At 35.1% G+C, this 22,635-nt stretch overlaps 3 protein-coding genes across 4 annotated transcripts in view; 2 read left to right on the top strand and 1 right to left on the bottom strand.

Moving 5' to 3' along the window:
- Positions 1-55: 55 nt before the first annotated feature.
- Positions 56-2,427, top strand: LOC109601801 (nuclear pore complex protein Nup58). 2 transcript variants are annotated; one of them, XM_049969391.1, is made up of 8 exons: positions 56-144; positions 203-315; positions 373-969; positions 1,020-1,148; positions 1,207-1,770; positions 1,823-2,152; positions 2,210-2,275; positions 2,332-2,427. In XM_049969391.1, the coding sequence occupies exons 1-8, from the start codon at positions 122-124 to the stop codon at positions 2,355-2,357; spliced, it is 1,848 nt and encodes a 615-aa protein (XP_049825348.1). In that variant the 5' UTR covers positions 56-121; the 3' UTR covers positions 2,358-2,427. The 2 variants fall into 2 exon arrangements, with proteins under 2 accessions (XP_049825348.1, XP_049825347.1); XM_049969390.1 differs by having other exon boundaries at positions 2,210-2,427.
- On the bottom strand, positions 2,424-4,792 carry LOC109601809 (protein FAM114A2). The gene is made up of 4 exons (XM_020018096.2): positions 3,628-4,792; positions 2,881-3,574; positions 2,697-2,826; positions 2,424-2,634 (listed from the first exon to the last, which is right to left on the bottom strand). Exons 1-4 carry the CDS (start codon positions 4,706-4,708, stop codon positions 2,560-2,562), a joined length of 1,980 nt encoding a protein of 659 aa, XP_019873655.2. The 5' UTR covers positions 4,709-4,792; the 3' UTR covers positions 2,424-2,559.
- Positions 4,793-7,598: 2,806 nt separating this feature from the next.
- Positions 7,599-22,635, top strand: part of LOC109604808 (protein kibra) — a 48,167-nt gene continuing 33,130 nt past the window's right edge. Inside the window, exon 1 of the mRNA XM_049969384.1 lies at positions 7,599-8,181. Coding sequence (XP_049825341.1) covers positions 8,054-8,181 — 128 coding nt within the window. The 5' untranslated portion in view covers positions 7,599-8,053. The remainder of the gene's footprint in view (positions 8,182-22,635) is intronic.

A 22,635-nucleotide genomic window follows, 5' to 3' on the forward strand; every position in this document is an offset into this window, starting at 1 on the left:
ACATTCTTCTGCGTTTAATTTGGTTTTATTGTATACGTAATTGTGTTTATACTGTACCAAAATCGTTTGACTTACACAAAACACATTTTTTATACTGCAAAAATTCTAGTACCTTATAACAATGTCTTTCACTTTCGGCGCAAAGTAAGTATTTCAAACTATATAAAAAATGGTAAATACATAAAATGTGTTGCTATTTTAGAACTACAGCTCCACCAGCGTTTGGGACACCAACAGCAACATTTGGGCAAGCCCCAGCACAAACAGGTTTTTCCTTTGGATCAACTGCAACACCAAATGCCGCACCAGCCCCCAGTCTGTTGAAATCCCCATTTAAAATCAAGCTACTTACTAACTGTGCAATTTTTGTAGGTTTGTTTGGGACACCGAGCTCACAAACTCAAACAGGCTTCAACTTTGGTACACCCGCAGCATCTACTCCAGGATTTGGTGCGACAGCAACTAGTACCCCTGCCTTCGGTGCCGCAGCCACAAGCACACCTGCTTTCGGTGCCCCCGCCGCTGCTCCAGCCTTCGGAGCGCCCGCAACCGCCCCCGCTTTCGGTGCCACCACCGGATTTGGTGCAGCCACTCCGGCGGCCCCCACATTCGGTGCTCCGGCAGCGGCTGCACCAGCTTTCGGCGCACCCGCAACGTGTGCACCCAGTTTCGGATTGTCCACGGCCACGGCGACACCCAGTTTTGGCCTTCAGACTTCTACGACGACTCCAAGTTTGTTCGGCACTCCGGCTACGACGGCGGCGACGGGATTGTTCGGCCTGAGCAACACAAGCGCGGCTACTGCCGCGCAACCCGCTGGTTTTAGTTTTGGAGCCACCAGCACAGCTTTGCCAACTGCCAGTGTAGCCCCGACTTTACAACCCGCGGCGCCGGCTACTGGATTCACTTTAGGGGCACCCGCCAGTACGGCCGCACCAACAGGTGGATTGACGTTTGGAGCTCCAGCAGGTAATGTGGTGGAATTGGTAAAAACTTTTATGCAAGTTCTTTTATTGCAGCAAGTTCAGCTGCTCCTACTTTAGGGTCATTCGGTATTACAAGTACAGCTGCAACTACAGCTAAACCAACATTTGGATTCACAACATTAACGCCAGCAAGTGCTCCTTCAACTACTGGTTTTAGTTTAGGTGAATATTTTTGATAATAAATTGTAATCGTTATATAGTATCTTGTACCATTTTCTAGGTGGTTTAGGGGGAACGTCAAAGACTACAGCTACCACCACGACGATAACAACGGCTCCCACTGTCGTAGGTCTTGGCGGCATAGCAACAACAGAGTCCAAGTCTGGTGCCAAAGAGTGTGCCAAAAAAGAAGTTTCACCCAAAGACCAGCCCTTACCCAATGAAATTTTGCAAACCGTGGAAAACTTCAAAACGGTTATCAAAGATCAAAAAAGCTACAGTTCAGACATTGCCCGTTGCTCCCTCAGGGACTATTGCAAAGTGGAAAAAGAGATTGAAACACTAAATACAGTGCTGCAAGAGGTGGAAGCCCAGCTGCAGCGTAATCGCAATCTAACTGAGAGGTTGAAATACGATACGGCGAAGTGTTTGCAAAACGTGGACATGGCGCAACGTACCCAAGATACTCCACCCGGTTTGCAGTATGAAAATACGGCACCGGTAAAGTATTTCATTGAACTGGCAGACAGTTTCGAACGGGAGATGATGAGTCTTAAGACGCAGATCGAGAGCGCCGGTCAGTACGTCAAGAACTGCGACGGAGAACAAGATATAACCAATCAAGGTAAAAAGAGCTTCATTTGTGTTGTCATTATTTATTATTATTTTTGTTTTAGACATCACCCTTGGAATGAAAAGATTGCACGAGACATTCGTGGCGTTGGCAGGGCGTTTGCAATCAGTCCACGGGCAGGTCGAATCTCAAAAAGAATCCTATTACAACTTGCGCAGACACGTGTACAACGACACGACGAACCCTTTCAGTAAATTGAACGTAACGAACGACGAGCATAAAAACATCGTGGTGCGGTCGCCACCTAAAGTTGCCACGGGTCCTACTCCATTCAGCAACTTGAGTTTGGGTGGAAATGGCATATCGGCGATTACTGCCCAGCAACAAGCGCAAAATGCTAGTTTAATGGGGGCTAAGCCGCCCACAACTACAAGTGAGTAACTTGTAAATTTTTCATTGAAGTCGTATTGATCGACATTTTGATTTTTAGCTTTTGGTCTGCCCGGATTTGGAGGAGGCGCGGCGGGAACCCAACCGTCGAACACTTCGTTGTTTGGTAACACGAGTCTCAATCAACCTAACTTTTCATTGGGATCTAACACTTCTTTTCAGCTACAAAAGCCACCGTCAGGGAGTAAACGAGCCGCACAATAAAATTGTTACTAGTTTTAAATGGTTATTTTTATAATAAATTAATTAATTAATGAATCTGGGGATTTATTTTATTAAAACATTGTTGACTTATAAACTATATTCTAATGATTAACAAAATATAAAATATAATCACAATATAAAATCCACTCTTTTTACATTAAATTAATTAAATTAGCTGAACAACACCTAGACTGCTCCTACTTGAAGAACTGGGATTAAAAGTTGGAAAGCGTCTTGGATATACGAACTACTATTTGATGCCTGGAAAAAACAAGTTTAGTTTATTTAATTAAGTCAGAATTAACTTAAGAATTTAAACTTACTTCAAAGAAAATATTAGTGATAAGCTCATTGACTGATTCCTTATTATTTACAGATTCCGCTTTTCCGTTAAGTTTCTCCGAAAACTTAGCTGCCACTATTCCAATTAGAAGAATTTGCGATGATGTCAATCTGAAAAGATATAATTTTTACATTGTATGTTATGTTTGTTTAAAGAAATCTTACTGCACAAGACTATCAGCTTCGTCAGCAGTACTCCTATGCTCCTTCACCAAAAGCAACTCGCCAGCTTTGTGGAACTGCTCCACGGAAATCGCCGTCATTTGAGCTAGAGTCTCGATAGCTTGCTGATGCAGTTCATGCTCATCAACCACTTCTATCTTCAAATTTTCCAACCAATTTTCGGTATCAGTAAACGTGGACATCAGCTTATTATATGATATGGGAATGCCTATTTCTGAGACGGCAGTTTCAATTTTTTCCTGGATTTCTGCGAAGGACAATTGTTCATCTTCATCTTCTTCAGGTAATTCGCACAGTTCCTTGACCTGGTCTAGGGTTTCTTGCATTTCCGTTGCAGCGTCCCCACTACATTTTTCGTTCAGCGTCTCCAGTTTGATGTCGCACTGTTTAGACAGCATTTCTAAAGCTTCTAGGTGTACCAAACCTTGATGGTCATCAAATAACGTTTCGTAGTTCTTCGCCTTCTTCTGGAAATGCTTTTGTTCCAACTGTTTGTTTTCTTCATCAGCCTTTTCCTTAGCTTCTCTGAGTACTTGTGATAAAATGGGCTTTTTTGGGTCCAACTTCAAAAAGGCACGCTTCTTCTTCAACCCTGGATCACCTTCCTGCAGCACTTCCATTGTTTTTTTGCCGATAGTTTCCAACGTATCGAGGCCGCCGGATATTACTTTAGTACCTTTAAACCACCCATTATCATTTATTTAAAATTATATAGCTAAAAACATTTACCTGTTGTTTCAACTAGTTTAGTAAGATGAGAGACCCCAGATACCAAATTGCCAAACCCAAAACCACCCAAAGAACCACCATGATCAGTACACTCATCCTTTACATCCATTTCTTTGATATTCTTGATCAGTTCCTCCTCATCCTGTTTGTGCTGCCTTGCCAGCTCTTCAGGATCTGGCACTCCAATGCCAGACTCCAAAACAGTATTTAATCCCTGTGTCACATGGTTAGTTAAAGTAGAAACACTTTGGGTGGCTGTGTTAAGTATGGAACTGACCCCCCAGTTGCCCCAACCACCCCAACCTGAATCAGATTGAACTGGTTTTGATTCAGATTTGGGTTGTGGTTTGATGTTTTCAACTGGTTCCCAATCATCATCTTCCCACATGTTAGGTTCATCATTGGATTTTGAAGGTTCAAGTTTCTTTTGTTGTATTTCTAGTTCCTCTTCTTTGCCCCAATCTATTTCTTCATCATTCCATAAATTTTCTTCATTAACTACAGGAATTTGCTTACTTGTAGCTGTAGTGATTGATTTATTTTCTGTACTGGGTGAAGGATTTGGAATTTCTTCTTTGGAGCACACAGGAATTTCTTTTGGTACTTCTTTTGGAGCATTTTTGCTTGTCTTGTCATTGGTAATTTTAGAACCTAATTTAATTTTAGATGGTTTTGGCTTAGGCTCACTAATTGTTTTATTGTCCTTGTTGGCATGTTTTTCAATTGTTTCTGATTTCTTATCTTCTTTTATGAAGTTTTTATTTTTTAAATTATCTTCTGAAATTTTTTCTTCATCTGATTTGATGTCCTCAATTTCATCAGATTTACTTTCTACCTTAACATCCTCCTGTTTGCCTGTAAAATTCTTATTCTCTATAGTTTCTTGGCTTAATTGCTTTTGGGAACTATTTTTGTTTTTGTCCACGTTCACGTTGTCTACTTTTGTAACACTTTTAACATTTTTCTCTTGTTTCTCAGTCTCTTCTTTTTTTACATCAGAAATAACTGTTTGGGTCGCCTCGTCATCGGACACAAAATCTTCATCCGCACTTTCGAAACATTCACTGTCCGAAGTCTCCATTTCTTGGATTTTTGATAATTGTTAATGCGTTTTATTTATTAAAACAGATGTTTTTTAATGAGTTGTCAAACACCTCGTTGGTATCTGTCACATAATATTGACGTCTTAAACAGAGACATCTAAATTTTAATAATATAGACACGAATTACACGTGTAGCAGGAATTATAGAAAGCTGCAAAGACTGTATAGGCAACCAACTTTATATGTACTCAGCTAGTGATGCTTATAACAAACGGGTGCGACTTGTTTAATTTTAGTTATTTGCCAAATTAAATTACTTATTTGTACAAATTTGGTTTCGTAATATTCTATTAACCGAAAATAAATTAACTTATTCGTGTATAGTTTTGCAGCTATTGTTACATTTATTATGAAAAGCTCCAATAATTAAATTTTTAACTGTATACACATATTTGTAAATATGGACTATAGGAATTAAATATAAAACTGTTGTTAACGGAGACAGGAAAGTATTCACCCTTAGTCCTCCTGTCTTGTACACCTGTAGGAGATTAATATCTTCAGTTTTTACACCTGCATAAAGGAATTTGTTGAATACCAAAGTGCTTTTATAATATGAAAAGGTTCAGTGACAAGTAATAAAAATTGTTCAAATTAATTTTATTCACTTGATTTATGAATTGCACAGTATTTCATTAATTGTCTGATTCACAACTAATCAAATTAAGTTATTTTTCATTGCCACTGAACATCAATGATTCATATATACACGGAAATATAATATTTTAACTTCACATTTTTTATCTTTGTACATTGGACGTACATAATACTTTAAATATATTAATCAGAAGGAAACTATTTGAGGAATGTTAATGTCAACATAAATAGGATGCAAATATATAAAAAAGTTATGTTTATGAATTTATTGTGCAAAAGTACTGTTTTTATGTTAAATTCGTCAGAATTAAATTGGTAATTTTATACGGAAATTAGAAAACATGTCATTTGAATGATTCAGCTGAAATGATTTAAAATGTAGAAATTTATTGTTTATTGGGAGTGGTTTTCCGACAAGAGGATATTATGTAATGGTCACAAAAAAAACATGTAACAACTCCAGTGCTGTTTAAGAATATTTTAATAAAAATGTAACATTTAAATGAAAATGTTTAGTTATTTTACTTTCTGATATGAAAAACTTGGGAAATGTACTTAAATGTGGACAATTTACCAAAGAAAATTATTAATATAATAATCTTTGTTTTTTCTATTAAGCAGTAATAATTATTAAAAAATGAATTTCAAATAGCAAGTGCTAGAATCAATGAATAAAGGCAATGGTCAGTTGAAATTTAATTAAATATCATGACTCCTCAATTAATAACCGCAATTCATCTAAATTTGATGCATTTTGGTGTGTTAATCGTGAGTATATACCATTACACAAGTTTTCACTTGTATTTAAAACAACTTTTTTATCTTATAACTAATTTTGAACAACTTTGGCTGCTTGCTTCGTATTTATATCATCCATGAAAATCCATGTAATTGTTAAATTATTATTGGCAAATGGTTTCATTACTCATCTAATAGTTTTTTGTCCTATACCATGCCCAGGAAAGAAACCCCAAACCAAACTTTTCCTCCACTGTGTTTCAAAGTTTTTGTAGTGTATCTGTGATCCAAACTTTTTCTAAGAGGACATTCAATATATTTTTTACCATCTGAATTTGTTCTATTGAACATTGAGTCATTACTTCAAAGTATTCTTCACTAAAATTCTGATAATAAATATATTTTTTGCAAGCTTTTAATCTTGTTTGAATATTCTTTATTGAATCCAATGGTTTGTTTATTGAAATATATCCTTGCAAGTATTGTTCATCCAGTGAACGTCTGATTACACACATTGATATTGTATGACCTAATTAATTCATTTTTTATTTATCTAGAGGACAAGAAAGGATGTCGTTTACTAATTTTTTCAACTGGTCTGCCAATAAGAGGAGTTGTTTTTTATTTTCTTATTATATTTTTAATTGAGAGTGTTGTTTCATATTTTTTAATAATCATTATAATCACTTTTCGGTTTTTAGCGATGTCAACAATATTTAGATTTTAATGTTTCATGTTATTTACTATTTTCCTCTTCTTTGGAAAGTAATGCTTCTTTCTTCACTGAAAGTAAATTTATTTAATAAAATAATGTAAATCCTACAAAAATTAATTCTAACTATTAAGGGTATTGTCAAATAAAAATACAATACATTTGAGTGTGCTATTTCCATTCGGCCAAAAAAATTTGACTAATATATGCCTTTAAAGTAATTTCGCAGACCCTTAGAAGATGTGTAACAAAATATACAAAAATAGTGCAGAATAGTGAAATATATTTTTATACTGACTAGACAAAACTTAAATTAAATCCTTTCATGAGATATCTCATAAAATGTTTGGTTTTAAATTTTGTGCTATTTCTCTGACCAATCGTCGTTAAACTAAATCTTAAAGTTACAAACTTTTTGATAGTTTAAACCTGTTTTTATTTATTATTTTTATCAAATAGTTGATTGAGAAACAGAATACCCAGAAACAGAAAAATATTTTGTTAAATCAATGTATTGAATCTTAACTTATGTAGAATGAACTAAGTACAAGTATAATGAGGGACTTACTGAAAGAGACAAGAAAACAGTAAAGGTAATTCTGGAAATTGTACTGTATTGTAAAATAGGTTATCAGGTGAAAATGAGAAGTTAAAAAATTCTTGATACCTTTAATAATTGGCAACGTGACTTATTGAAATACGAAGTTGATAATGTAAAAGTTTGTACAGTAACAGACAAATATTTTGGTATTTGGTATAAGGATGGACTTGTTGAAAATTTGATATACAATGCTGAACATAACGCATTAATGTTCCATCCTATTGGGAGTCCTTTAATGGCAAAGTGTTTTGGGTATGTTACTCGCGCTCTAGTTTATCTAGGCGTGCACGCGGTGCAGGAAAACAAAACGGTCCCCGATAATGGGTACCCGGGGCCGGTGGAGTGGCGGAGCGACATCGGCGACAGACGCAGTCGGATCGTTCGCTGGACAACGTCGTCAGCGTCAGAGCCGGAGTCCGTCGCATACGCACGCCACACACCGCACCGTCACCCGACCATCGAGCACGCCGAGCTGGTGTTCCGCGACGCCGAGTTCCGAGACCGAGTTCTCGTTGTTGCAGTGTATACGCCGCATTCCTTTCTCCGGGCCCCCATTGGTTCGATCCGGTGACGTCACGATCACGGCCTCTCATGATAGTGTGGTATCCAACATGGCCGAGTAGTTGAAGTGTGCTGTGAGTGGTGTGTTAGTTTGAATGGATTTAATGGTGAATAATGCCCCGAAAAAGGATCGGCGAACTGCCCCTGCCCGAGGGCTGGGACTACGGACGCGACTACGATGGCAAGATCTATTTCATCGATCACAATTCGAAAAAAACTACTTGGATTGATCCCAGAGACAGGTATGCCGTGCACATATATACACATTCCTACCTCCGCTGCCGCCGCAGCGTTCCGCCGTCCCGTCGTGCGGCCGTCACCCGAGTCGCCGTCCCCCGTGTCCGGTCGCCAGCCCGTCTCGCACGCCTCCACCCCACGTACAAATCAGTCCGACCCCGCTATTTAAATTCGGTCCCCGACGCGCCGTGCCGTTCCGCATTCCGACGGGGGCCCCGCGCCGCCCTCAAAGGACGCCGCACGGCACCGCAACGACGGCGGCCCCCGGCGGCACACGTGACACGGGACCCAAAACAAAAACACGGGGCGAAGAAAAAACGGGCTCGGACACGGGAATTTTAAAAATCGGACGTGCGACCGCGACGCCCTCGCGCGGAAACTATGCGCAGATCGGAAAATAAATATTAGGTTTGTTGTGTCTAAAAATATTTACAATCTTTCCATGAATACGGGGCGTGCGTCACTGGATCAAATGCAAATAGACGTCGAACACAATTCTCTTTTTATTCGGGCGCAAAATTTCGCGGGCTGGCGGCGCAACGTGCGACGTTGCTGCTGCTGCTGCTGCTGCTGCTGCTGGCCTTCTTCTTCGCTCTTGCATTCCCGACTAATAGGAAACAATGCCTTTCTATTACGTTCACATTAGACGCATGTAATGGAATGCAGCAAGAATTGTGCTTCTGTACGGGACCGTGTTACACTGGCGGTCACACGGTTCAAACCGTTCAAATTAAATGCCCGATTTTAAATTGAACAGGTGGATTTATTTAAATTACAACAATTATTATGGAAACATGTTAATTTAGTTTTTAGATTAATAAAAACAATTTTCCTAAGCTTTTATTACCCTGGAGATATTTATAAACATAAAATATTAACAAATTTTTTTTTCAAACTAAAATTATCAAACCAAATATAGGAAAATTATTAAAAATTTCAAATGTTAGATTATGAATTTATTGCACTTTATTGTTGACGAAAAAGGTAAAAGCAATAAAGCAATTTTAATTTAATATGAATACAACAACAATGATAAAAGGTGAAGGGATACTTTATAATAAGGAAAAAATTATAAATCCAAATATAGAAACTCATTTTAAAATTGTAATACATTATTTATTATATAATATAATACACGTTTCCAAAAAAAGTAAAAACGGAAAATTACTAATTTTCTTAATGTAAATCCAAATTGAATTGTCAAAGAATTCAGGATGAAACATTTCTCATTTTATTATTAAACACATTCTGGAAGACCTAACTTCTACATTTAAACAAAATAGGTGTCACTGGAAACTTGGCGATTGAAACAAAATAAAAAAAAGTGCCACTGGAAAATTGTAGAATTCACATTGGGCTTGTCACAGAAATTGTCAATTATTTAATCATTGGTCAAAGTGAGACTGTTAAAAAAATTGTAATTCAGCACTATCAAGATCGAGAGAAACAAGAAGAGTTTACGGCTAAATAAGTCAATCGTTTCTTATACTATTAAAAAAATTAGAGTAGCTACGAAAAAAATTGAAAAAATCCCTGATTCTAATAAAAATCCAATTTTGGCTTGCATGGGATCACATCCACTGGACCACAGAACAGTAAGGAGTAGTTTTTAGTAACGAGTCTAAATTTATATAAAAAATAATGGTCCTGCTAATTTTAAACATTCTACAGGGATAGAACTACACAAAAGTTTATTATACCCACTGTGAAACTTGATGGCGGTTTAATTTTACTATGCTTCAGTTATTCTGGTGTAGACCCTCTTAGACTGATTTATGTACTAGGATATATCGATAACAATTTGCTTTCATTTATTGAAGAAATGATGCTTTTAATAAATGTGTTTCAACATGAAAACGATCCTAAACACGAATCCAAAATTGTAGAGGAACTCATCACAGCAATTCAAGAATTTTGAAGGAATATAGACTTGTCATAAATTCTGAAAATGTTACGTAGATGGGCTAAAAATATAAAACAAAAAGGATATGTTGATATGATATGATAAGTGTTAATGTTATTTGTGTATTATAACACAGATTTAATCATTAAAATCCCTTTCAAAATTAAAGTTGCGTTATTTATGTTCAGCTCAATTCAGAAAAATATATGTAACATTACATAGAATAAGAATTATAGTAGTTTTTATAATACCGTATAAAAGAAAAATAGTAAATTATACGTTAAACAAAAGAGTTGTGGCTGGTTATTTTAAAAAGAAAAAAGTTTTTAATTACTAGGCAAATTACGGGAGACATTCAATTAAAAGCCATAGCAAAATACGAAATAGTTTAAACGAATGTTATACGAAAATTGTGATAAAACTATTTCTAATATGGAATTAAACCGCAATAATTAACCATTTATAATAATATTAAAACGTAAAAACTACTAGATTTGTCAAAATAACTGTAAACACAGATTAAAATAAAATAAAGAAAATGATTTATGTATGTGTAATTTTCAAGCAATTAAAAAAATAACTGTTTTAAATGTCCATTTCTGGACAAGTATGAAATAATAATTTTAATACATTTTAAATGACTACATAAAAAAATTCATAAAAAAGTCGTACTATTTATAAAAAAAAAATATGTGTGGCATTTATCAGCGTTATTTAAATGCCAAACGGTTAATTATAATCGTTATAATGACAATGAAACGTAATTGGGTGTTTAGTAATTTAATATGACAGGTTTTATTTAACACCGTTTATTTATATTTATTTATTAACGATAATATTATAATGCCAAAGCATAAACATCTAATTGGTTGGAAATTTTAAAACGCCGATTACAAATTGGCCCTGTGTCAGATACATTGGATGCAGGTACTGCATCACAGTCCCATGTTATCTTATTAGTCTCCAGGGTTATCAGCCCGGGCCCATAAATCAAGTGCCCGTCAGCCTTATCTCGTGGTAAAACGGGAGAAAATATTTTTCGATTCCGAGTATAATGATCGAAATTTACACAGTTATTCACAACTCCTGGGGTGAGAGATAGATGTGATTTATCACGTCCCTGGGTCCGGTAGTTCTCGGAGTAATAAACCACTTACTTATTGATGGATCCCGAGATGCAAAATAACGCCAACTTCTCTCTGTGTTATCATTGAATATTAGTTAGTGTTATATTGTTGCCTTATCGCCTTACGTTCATTGTTCAGTTTGCTGAGTAACAACTGTTAAATCTTCTTATCGCAAAGTAAATTTGTGATCACAATGGCACAATGGTGCATTTTTCTATTTTTTTTTTCCTTTCCAGTTTTCGCGTTCCATGGAAACGATTCGTTCTGCGACATTTTCTCCGAAATTAATTTGGCCTAGCCGCATTGTTTGCGCCGTGGAATCTCGGTTATTACTAGACATAGAGAAATGCCACCGCGAAGTGGCTATTTATAAAGCGATTTGTTCCTCGAACGTCGAGAACAAGACGAAATTCCATCACGGAATTATCCACGGTGCGGGTTACTATTTTTTATTTTCATCGAATCGGCTGCACATTTTTTGGGTGTGCTTATCGATTGATCGCTTAGATCTCTGTAATTCGGTCGCATAACTTTTACATCACGACACTATTTTATTTATTAAGTACTGATTGTAAATGCAGAGGAATTTAAATCCAGCCAATAAATATGCTTTAACCCAAATTTCTGATAATCTTATCGAATGTTTTTAAACGATCTTAATGAGGATCATTAAGTATTTTCCTCTAGTGATAATTGACATATCATCAAGGTGGAATGCACACTGGGTCACAGATAATATTAATTTATCAGTTTACGGTTATTGAAAATTTTATGTGGTTTCGAGAAAAGGTTAAGGCACTTAATAATAAACATGCAATTGATCTACGTATTCCGTTAAAAGTATGCGTAACTTTCTGTTCAAGTGCTACAAGTTATTATTTAATAACCGACAACATTAAAAGCCACTTAAATACTGATAATGCGTATTAAGATTCCAATACTTCCTATTCCTAGTTTGGCGATAAATACTTTTTAATTAACAACGGTTTTTTTATATTAAGTTAAATTTGAAAGCCACTTCCTCATTGTTAACTCGACTAATTGTTTTTAGGAAAAACAGTGACAATTTAAAACAAGCATTGATTTACTTTCTTTATATCAGAACCGATTAGAAATGCAACTTTTCTAAACAGACATTTTTTATGTTGAAAACAAAAATTACTACTACGAGTGTCTCGGAATCGTACCACGCACCAGTCGCTTTGTCTTGGGACAGTTAACGGGCTGGATTCCAAGTCGTGGCCATCCCATATATCAAATTATATAAATAAATTCAGTAGTCCCGATTCTGGATAGACCGCATGGCGACTGCCAAAGACAACCACCGCGTAATTTTATCATTTTACGAGCGGACGTATTTTTAGAATGCGTGTATAGTGTGAGGCGCGTTCGGGGAATTTTAAAAGTCGAAGCCACGCTGGCATGTTCCTTCAGTATTCGATGTTTTGTAAAGGAATGTTTAGTATTTTACAAACAGATAATTGAAAATTGTTACAAAAATCTAAACAAATACTCTAAACTGACTAAAAAGGGTTTTTGATTTGGACCAGCTGTGCCAGAATTTAAAATAAAATACTCTTCAGTTTGAAATGGAACTAAATTCACCATTAAACACTGAAGAAGAATGAATAGTATTTGTTCACTAGATGAATTGAGGAAAGCATAATTTGCTTATCCAATAAATTAACAATTAAATCAATATCAAACACTCTTTACTTTATAAAAAACAAGGAATGTTTTTGATTATTAGACAATTTCTAGAAGATTTAGCTTTGACATTCAAATAAAAGGAGACATGCAAATCCAAATAATTATTATAAAATTCACGATGAAATTTTCTCCAGTGTAAAGAAGAGAGTATTTGATCACTAAATGTATTCTAGAAGGTATAATTTACTTATCCAATGAATTGTCAAAGAAATTAATATCAAACATTCTTTATTTTGTAAAGAATGAGAAAATTTTTTTAATATTAGACAAATTCAAGAGGATTTAGTTTCGGCATTCAAAAAAAAAAAAAAAATCACGATGTGAAGAAGAATGAAGAGAGTAATTTGACCCCTAGATGAATTCTGGAATTGTCGAAGAAATTAATATCAAACATTCTTTATTTTGTAAAAAATGAGAAAAGTTTTTTATTATTAGACAAATTCTAGAAGATTCAGCTTTGACATTAAAAATAGTGTTGGTCATTGGCAACATGGAAATGCAATGTATTATTATAAAATTCACGATAAAACTCCAGTTTGAAGAAGAATGAAGAAAGTATTTGATAACTAGATGAATTCTGGAAGGCGTAATTTGCTTATTCAATGAATTGTCAAAGAAATCAATATCAAACATTCTTTATTTTGTGAAGAATGAGAAAAGTTTTTTATTATTGGACAAATTTTAGAAGATTTAGTTTTGACATTCAAACAAAAGAAGTCTTGGACATTGGAAACATGCAAATCCAATGAATTATTATAAATTCATGATGTAAAGAAGAATGAAGAGAGTATTTGATCACCAGATGAATTTTGGAAGACACAATTTGCTTATCCAATGATACATGCAAATCCAATGAATTGTCAAAAAAATCAATATCAAACTCTTTATTTTGTAAAGAATAAGAAAAGTTTTCGATTACTAGACAAATTCTAGAAGATTTAGCTTTCACATTCAAACAAGAGAAGTGTTGCTCATTGGTTTGATGTAGAATGAAGAGAGTATCTGGTCATTAAATGAATTCTGGAATGGATAATCTTCTTATCCAATGAATTGGGAAAGAATCCCATATCAAAAACTTTATTTTGAAAAAGTTCAAGAAAAGTTTTTGATTATTAGACAATATTCTTCATTCTAAAGGCGACCTTGAACAGTTTCTGATTAGTCAACAAATTATAAGATTCAATATCAAACACTCTTCAGTTTGATGTAGAACAGAAAGAGTGTTTGGTTGCTGACTATGTCTGGAAGAGGTTTTAAGTGAATTATTACTACATTATCATCCAAATTAAGATAAATTCTCCCAACTTTCATACACAACGAAGAAGATTTTCAGAAAGTTTATTTATCAGTTTCTTGAAGGGGCAAATTTGCATCACGAAAAAAATCAAGATCAAGCACTTTGAGACGTTTCGTGCCTATTTCCAGCCCGACGTCGCATTCCCATGGCACCTGAGCAGGATACACTCGCGTGTGTGCGAAGGACTGCGGTTCGTGTGTCGCAAATGTGTCCTTGACTGAGGTCACCGGCAACGAACGACCTTAGCGCGCGTCGTTCGCAATTACGGCCCTATTGGTCGGCCGGTACTTTAACACGCTCCCGGCCGAGTACCGCCAATAAACCGTGTGACGTGTTGCGGGTCAAATATTATTATTGCCAGACGGGGATTTTGTTTTCACGCACGTAGAACCGCGGATAAGTTACCACAGGCACCATCTGCTCTTTTCTGCGCCACGGTCCGACGTGGATAAAAGTGTGGAAACATGAGTCAGAAAGGTTGAGACCTTGTGGAATAATGTCCTTGTAATACGCCTGTGGAAGTCGTAAAGTGAATTTGTCCGTGCACAAACGAGTTCCAGTCATGTGTGCGACGTTTAGAGCCATTTTGGTCGTCTCACAATGCGAAGGTCGCAGCTACTGTGCATTTCACGGGAGTCACATAAACGGTGATTTACTGGCCGGGATGATATATGAAAAATGTTTCTCGCATGTGGACACTAAAAGTCGCTTTTACTGTTAATTATGGACGATTGAGACAAACGTTTTATTAACTATTACGAAAGAGGTACTTGAAAACTAGTACCCAGTTTGACATAGTAATTCACTGTGGTATAGTTTGAAGGTCTATTTTACATTTAAATTTAAGTCAGGTCCGCGTTTCTTCTAAGACATTATCATATTGAAGGCGGCAAGTCAAGGATTGATGAATGGAACACAACAACCTTTTACAATTGTTAGTCAATGTTCAGTTGTTTTTAGGAAAGTTATTGAAACAAAGAAGACCGAATAGTTAAGCCACAAGTGGTAGTGGAAGACAAGGAGGCTTGGGAACCTGCGTTAAACCCAAGATATTCTAATATATTCTCGTAATTATGAATCCGGTCTCGCCTTCGTGTCTCAGACAACGATTGGAAGGGCCGTTCACTTCCGTTTTACGAAAGGCTCACAAAGAAAAATAAAATTGTTAACATCAATTAACGTTTCCGCTTCTGGGGCCCCCAGTACGTACGGTGTTCTTGCGGCGCGGCCGGCATTTAACATTCCGCACATGAGATTAATCATTACAAAACTATTTCTCTCTCTCCGTATTACGCGACCATTCGAACATACATATTTCGAATATTTGCTATCGCGTTTCCTGGTTTTCGCAGAACGTACTCTGTCTGTGTTTAGACGGAATTAATTGTTGTAATGTTCACGCGAAACAATGATGATTAGTCACCGCAACGTGTGAGGAAAACCGCAGATAAAGGAAACGTTGATCTTTGGGCGTTTGTTCTTTTGCATATGAGACGTGGCCGTTCAGCAAATGCAAAAATGGTTAGATCATTGTGTCCGTCAACGCGTGGCTTAGTTGGAATGCCGAGTAAGTGCACTTCAATGCGAAAGAATTAATCTCTGTGTCAGATTTAAAAGAAAGTTTGGCAGTGTTCATTCATAAAAACTACAAAGCATGTGACACGTTTAAAACAAGTTTTCGTTTTCTGTTGGCCAGTTCAACCTACATCAGTCATAAATAGACGACTTGTAGTGACCATTTAAAGTGCCCAATGAATTCGTCGAATTCAATATCAAATATCTGTCAGTGTTTGGTCATTAGACAATATCTGGATAGCATATTTACTTTTGTAATTGATTATCAAAGAATTGAGGATGAAATGCTCCATTCAAAAATTGAACATGAAGAGTTTTAGATTGCTGGTCTTTGGTCACTTCAAATACATGGACATCCAATGAATTATGATAAAATTCAAGGCCAAACTCTGTTCAGTCTAAGAAAGAAGTAGAAGAGTTTTTGATTATTGGACCATTTCTGGAAGAATTAAATTGAAGATCAAATATTTAGGATGAAACACTCTTCATTCTAAGAGTCAATATGAAGAGCTATTGATTGCTGCCCAACTCCTGGAAGGCTTAATTATGATATTCAATAAAATATCAAGTAAATCAAGATCTTTGGTTACTTGAAACACATGGACATCCGACGAATTATGATAAAATTCAGGAACAACACTGTTCAGTCTAAAAGAAATCTAGAAGGTTTTTGATTAAACCATTTCTGAAAAATTAATTGGAAATACAATAATCAAGAAGAATGATGGCATAGATATAATTCAAGATTGCAGCATGCTGTTCAGTCTAAGAAAGAACTAGAAGAGTTTTTGATTATTGGACCATTTCTGGAAGAATTAAATTGAAGATCAAATATTTAGGATGAAACACTCTTCATTCTAAGAGTCAATATGAAGAGCTATTGATTGCTGCCCAACTCCTGGAAGGCTTAATTATGATATTCAATAAAATATCAAGTAAATCAAGATCTTTGGTTACTTGAAACACATGGACATCCGACGAATTATGATAAAATTCAGGAACAACACTGTTCAGTCTAAAAGAAATCTAGAAGGTTTTTGATTAAACCATTTCTGAAAAATTAATTGGAAATACAATAATCAAGAAGAATGATGGCATAGATATAATTCAAGATTGCAGCATGCTGTTCAGTCTAAGAAAGAACTAGAAGAGTTTTTGATTATTGGACCATTTCTGGAAGAATTAAATTGAAGATCAAATATTTAGGATGAAACACTCTTCATTCTAAGAGTCAATATGAAGAGCTATTGATTGCTGCCCAACTCCTGGAAGGCTTAATTATGATATTCAATAAAATATCAAGTAAATCAAGATCTTTGGTTACTTGAAACACATGGACATCCGACGAATTATGATAAAATTCAGGAACAACACTGTTCAGTCTAAAAGAAATCTAGAAGGTTTTTGATTAAACCATTTCTGAAAAATTAATTGGAAATACAATAATCAAGAAGAATGATGGCATAGATATAATTCAAGATTGCAGCATGCTGTTCAGTCTAAGAAAGAACTAGAAGAGTTTTTGATTATTGAACCATTTCTGGAAGAATTAAATTGAAGATCAAATATTTAGGATGAAACACTCTTCATTCTAAGAGTGAATATGAAGAGCTGTTGATTGCTGCCCAACTCCTGGAAGGCTTAATTATGATATTCAATAAAATATCAAGTAAATCAAGATATTTGGTTACTTGAAACACATGGACATCCGACGAATTATGATAAAATTCAGGAACAACACTGTTCAGTCTAAAAGAAATCTAGAAGGTTTTTGATTAAACCATTTCTGAAAAATTAATTGGAAATACAATAATCAAGAAGAATGATGGCATAGATATAATTCAAGATTGCAGCATGCTGTTCAGTCTAAGAAAGAACTAGAAGAGTTTTTGATTATTGGACCATTTCTGGAAGAATTAAATTGAAGATCAAATATTTAGAATGAAACACTCTTCATTCTAAGAGTGAATATGAAGAGCTATTGATTGCTGCCCAACTCCTGGAAGGCTTAATTATGATATTCAATAAAATATCAAGTAAATCAAGATCTTTGGTTACTTGAAACACATGGACATCCGATGAATTATGATAAAATTCAGGAACAACACTGTTCAGTCTAAAAGAAATCTAGAAGGTTTTTGATTAAACCATTTCTGAAAAATTAATTGGAAATACAATAATCAAGAAGAATGATGGCATAGATATAATTCAAGATTGCAGCATGCTGTTCAGTCTAAGAAAGAACTAGAAGAGTTTTTGATTATTGGACCATTTCTGGAAGAATTAAATTGAAGATCAAATATTTAGAATGAAACACTCTTCATTCTAAGAGTGAATATGAAGAGCTATTGATTGCTGCCCAACTCCTGGAAGGCTTAATTATGATATTCAATAAAATATCAAGTAAATCAAGATATTTGGTTACTTGAAACACATGGACATCCGACGAATTATGATAAAATTCAGGAACAACACTGTTCAGTCTAAAAGAAATCTAGAAGGTTTTTGATTAAACCATTTCTGAAAAATTAATTGGAAATACAATAATCAAGAAGAATGATGACATAGATATAATTCAAGATGAAACACTCTTTATTCTGAAGATGAACACGAAGAATATTTGATTTTTAGTCAAGATTTAATTAGCACATTCAATAAAATCAGGATGGAACAACTGGAAATACACGGGCATCCAATCCAAGTTTTTGCTTATTGGCCCAATTCCGAAGAGTTGATTGGGAAATACAATGAATCGTGTTACTGTTAAATCATAATCTTGTTTCCTAGTTTGAATCAACTGAACGTGGAGAAGCTTAATGAAGAAAAAAATAAAAGGAAAAACCTTGTTACTTGACTCCCTCTCGGCACACATAGTTTTCTACATGGCCAGTTCGAAGAAATCCAAATAATTTTCCTCGTGAAAGTGTTCGGATATCAGCTTTCTATGGATTAATTCTGAGACAGATAGACGGCGATGCGAATCGAAAACCCTGATAGTATAATAATTATGTCACTCGATTAATATGTGCACAATGTGGTATAATTTTTCGAGGTCGTGGCTTAACTAATTGTCATTTTATTGTTGGACGCCGCAATATTGTATGCTAATTGACGACAACCAGCTAGTGGTTAGGAGTCCGGCTACGACACACACTTTGCCATGTGTAAAATTAGCATTTTCAAAGTCATAAATTATCACTTTCAATATTTACAAATAACTAGCGTATTGAACCTACGCGTTTGGGTGCATCAATCCTCGTTAATGCTTTCCACCGGACCATTGACGAAGAGGTGCCCATCCCATATTTTTCTAACAGTTTGTTGACATTTTAGTACGTTATTTAAGAGATTTTGCAACGATTTCACGTGTTAACATCAACAACAATGATACCTTTTATATTCTGTAAGTGTTGTCTTCTGAGAGTTTTGGCTGTCGAAGGTGTTAGACAGAAGTTAAGATCTTGGATAGCGAAGGAAAAAAATGTTGTCCTGTCTAGATAAAGTGTGGTCACGTAATGCAGCCTTCTAAAGCAATAAAACGTCAACATATTAAAGGCATGAGTGTGAATGGAGTTGGGTTATAAGAGATAGTCGGCGAGCTTAGGGCATAAATTTGGAAAGTGGCAATCGTTAAAATGCTTATTTAACCGTCTGTCAACACAAAAACCGCTGGAATCGCACAAATGTTATTGTAGAAACCCCCGGGGCGGCATTCCGCATTGTCACTGCCATAAATTTTGATATGGCGAAGTTTTATCTCCGGTGTCGGTAGCACCTGTTTGGCCGGTCGCCCGAACGATGGGGGAGAAATGGCAAAGTTCATTGAATTTTAAAGTCCGAAACCGTTCCGTCGGGTTTCGACACCGGTGCCAAACGTTTTACGAATTAATGCGGTATGCGCTCTTGGTAAGGTACAAATCTCCTAACCTTGTATTCTTTTTGAATTAGTAATCGAAAGCAAATAGTTTTAGCGTTATGAAACCCGATGCAATAGCGGCGTCGAGGCGAGTGCGGCTTGAGCCACGTTAAATAATCGCCGCAAATATTTTATGGCGATTTTGTAAATGGACGGGGCGCGTTGCCTTTGTAGAATTCCGTCTCGAATCATCTGCGTTATCTAATCGATTCAACATATCGGGTTGCTTAATGTGAAACGGAAATATGGGGCTTTGGCAACAACGAACTTTCCAAAACGCTCTTTCATCTGTGTTCTTTTGCATTCCTCGGCTGTTTCACACACCAAATAGTGGCTGGATCATTGATATTGTCTTGGATAGTAATTTTGTGATTTCTGGTGTAATAAACTGCCAATTTCCAATTTAGAGTTGATTAAAACACCGACTATTATGAATGCAATTTACACTTAAATAACTAATTATGGAGATAACTTTTGGTGGATATTATAAGAGATATTTTTCTTTTCAATTTTAAGTTCTATAAATGTTGTTTTTTAATGCTGACTATGAATTCATTAAAATTTAATTGTTTTTCTTATATTAAACAGTGTTTTGATGTGAATGCCAAGATGTTGTTTTTCTGATCAAATAAAACTTCTAAAATATTTAAAAAAACAGTTGGTTAAAAAATTCTACAATAAAGTTTTGACTAATTTTCAATTTATACATTAATGCGTATTAAAAAGGTATTTTGATAGGTATTTCCAGTTTCTCTGTTCATAAGAATTTACCAAGTTTAATGGAAGTAATATTTTAAATTAATATCATTTTTACGGTCCTAAATATTTTTATAATTTTAACAAAATTTCCAGTTTTTCTGGTATAAAATTTTACCATGTTACACAACAATATATACAATATTATTTTTTATAGTTATTTAGTATCTTTGTTCTCATATAAAATCCATTGGATTAATTAATATTTTCATTAAAATTTAATTGTTTTTCTTATTTTAACAGTATTTGGATCTGATTTCCAAAATGTTGTGTTTCTGTTTAAATGAAGCCCATAAAATATTTGAAAAATATTTCCACTTATAATTTCTAGTTTCGATTAATTTTCAATTTATATTTTTATTACAAGGGTATTTTTACATGTTTTTACAGCTTTTCTGTTCATAAGAATTTATTAAGTTTAATGGAAGTAATATTTTAAATTAATTACATTTTTTACAGTATTTTTGAATGGTCATAAATATCTTTCTTTCATTCATTATAATATTTTTAATATTTCAACAAAATGTTCAGTTTTTTTTTTGACATACATTTTTATCATGATACAGAGGAATATATAATAAATTTTATACATTTTTCAGTATCTTTGTCCTCATTCAATTAATTGTTGTATTAAGCTCATTAAAATTTAATTATTTTTCTTTTTAAATAGTATTTGGATCTTATTGCCAAAATATTCTATATCTTTTCAAATAAAGCCTATAAAATATACACTTGTCAACAAATTTCTACATATAATTCAGTTTAGATTATACTTCATTTTATATTTTGTTACAAGAAAATATGTATTACATGTGTTTACAGCTTCTCTGTTCATACGAATTTATTAACTTTAATGGAAGTAATATTTTAAATCAATTACATTTTTTACAGTATTTTTGAATAGTCACAAATATCTTTCTTAGAAGAAAATACGTATTAAAAGAGTTTTTTTTATGTGTTTTTATAGTTTTTCTGTTCATAAGAATTAATCAAGTTTAACGGACGTAATATTTCTTGATTAGTAAATATTTATTATAATATTTTCAATATTATTTTAAAATTTTCAGTTTTTCTTGTATAAAATTTTATCACACACATAATATATCATTTTTTTAAATATGTTATGCCCTTGTATAGACCTCATTATACTAATTTCATTAAAATTTAATTGTTTTTCTTATCTGTCTTAACAGTTTATTGTTCTTAGAGCATCACAGTTCATAATAGTTTGCGAGGTGTTCACCATTTAAAAAGTAATTTTTTTGATTATCTTCATTTCAACTTGTGGTTTTATAAATGATTTAAAAGTTGTCCAAACCGAAGCAATAGTTTGACAACATCGCAGAATAGAAGATCCGCATGCCAGAGGGTAAGCAAGCAAACGAAGAGAGCATAGCCGAGTAGTTGGCTTCGTGCATATATCGGATAAGCCATTAAAATTCCAAATATATAATAGCAACACCTACGGCCCCAATGTTTACTCCGGAGTCCTTGAACGGACATTCTTTGGCTCATTGTTTGCCACGCCATTATCAATTATAAATGCTCCTACTTGAAAACCGCACCGGCATTTAAATTTCAACGCGTATTCGACCTGTTGTCGTTTCGTATCGATCCTACGTCGATGTTGTTGATGGAACCATTTGACCTGGCACGGAATTAAGCATTTTTTTAAGTGCGGACCCCGACGCCGAGGCATCCGAAGACGAAAACTTTCGTAGTTTCGCCGTCAGTTATTCATCCGCCGATAATCGTAATATCCGGAGGCAGTAAAACCTGAGAAATGAACAGCACACATCCATACGTAATTCCGTGACGGCCGGCGCCATCATGCATAACTACGTCCCGACGATACTCTAGCGCTGGCTAGCCGGGCTCTCTCGCTCCGGGACCATTGGCTCGGCTCGACCCGCGGACAGACACATAAAATTGAAATGCCCGCGCCAATACTCATTGAATAATTTAACCGAACAACCGTTAATGATACGAAAGAATTCCATATTTTACGGCCCACACCGCATAACTGGCCGCCGTTTCTCGGGTTTCTTTCCGCGGCCGATGGTGGATTTCACCGGAATGGCTAGAAAAATTTTCCCCGACGATGCCCACGCTCTTTATCTATCAACTAACGTTTTATTTTTTGCTGTTACAGGTACGGATTCCCTCCCCAGCACA

The sequence above is a fragment of the Aethina tumida genome, chromosome 7 (genome assembly GCF_024364675.1).
Source record: "Aethina tumida isolate Nest 87 chromosome 7, icAetTumi1.1, whole genome shotgun sequence".
NCBI lineage: Eukaryota > Metazoa > Arthropoda > Insecta > Coleoptera > Nitidulidae > Aethina > Aethina tumida.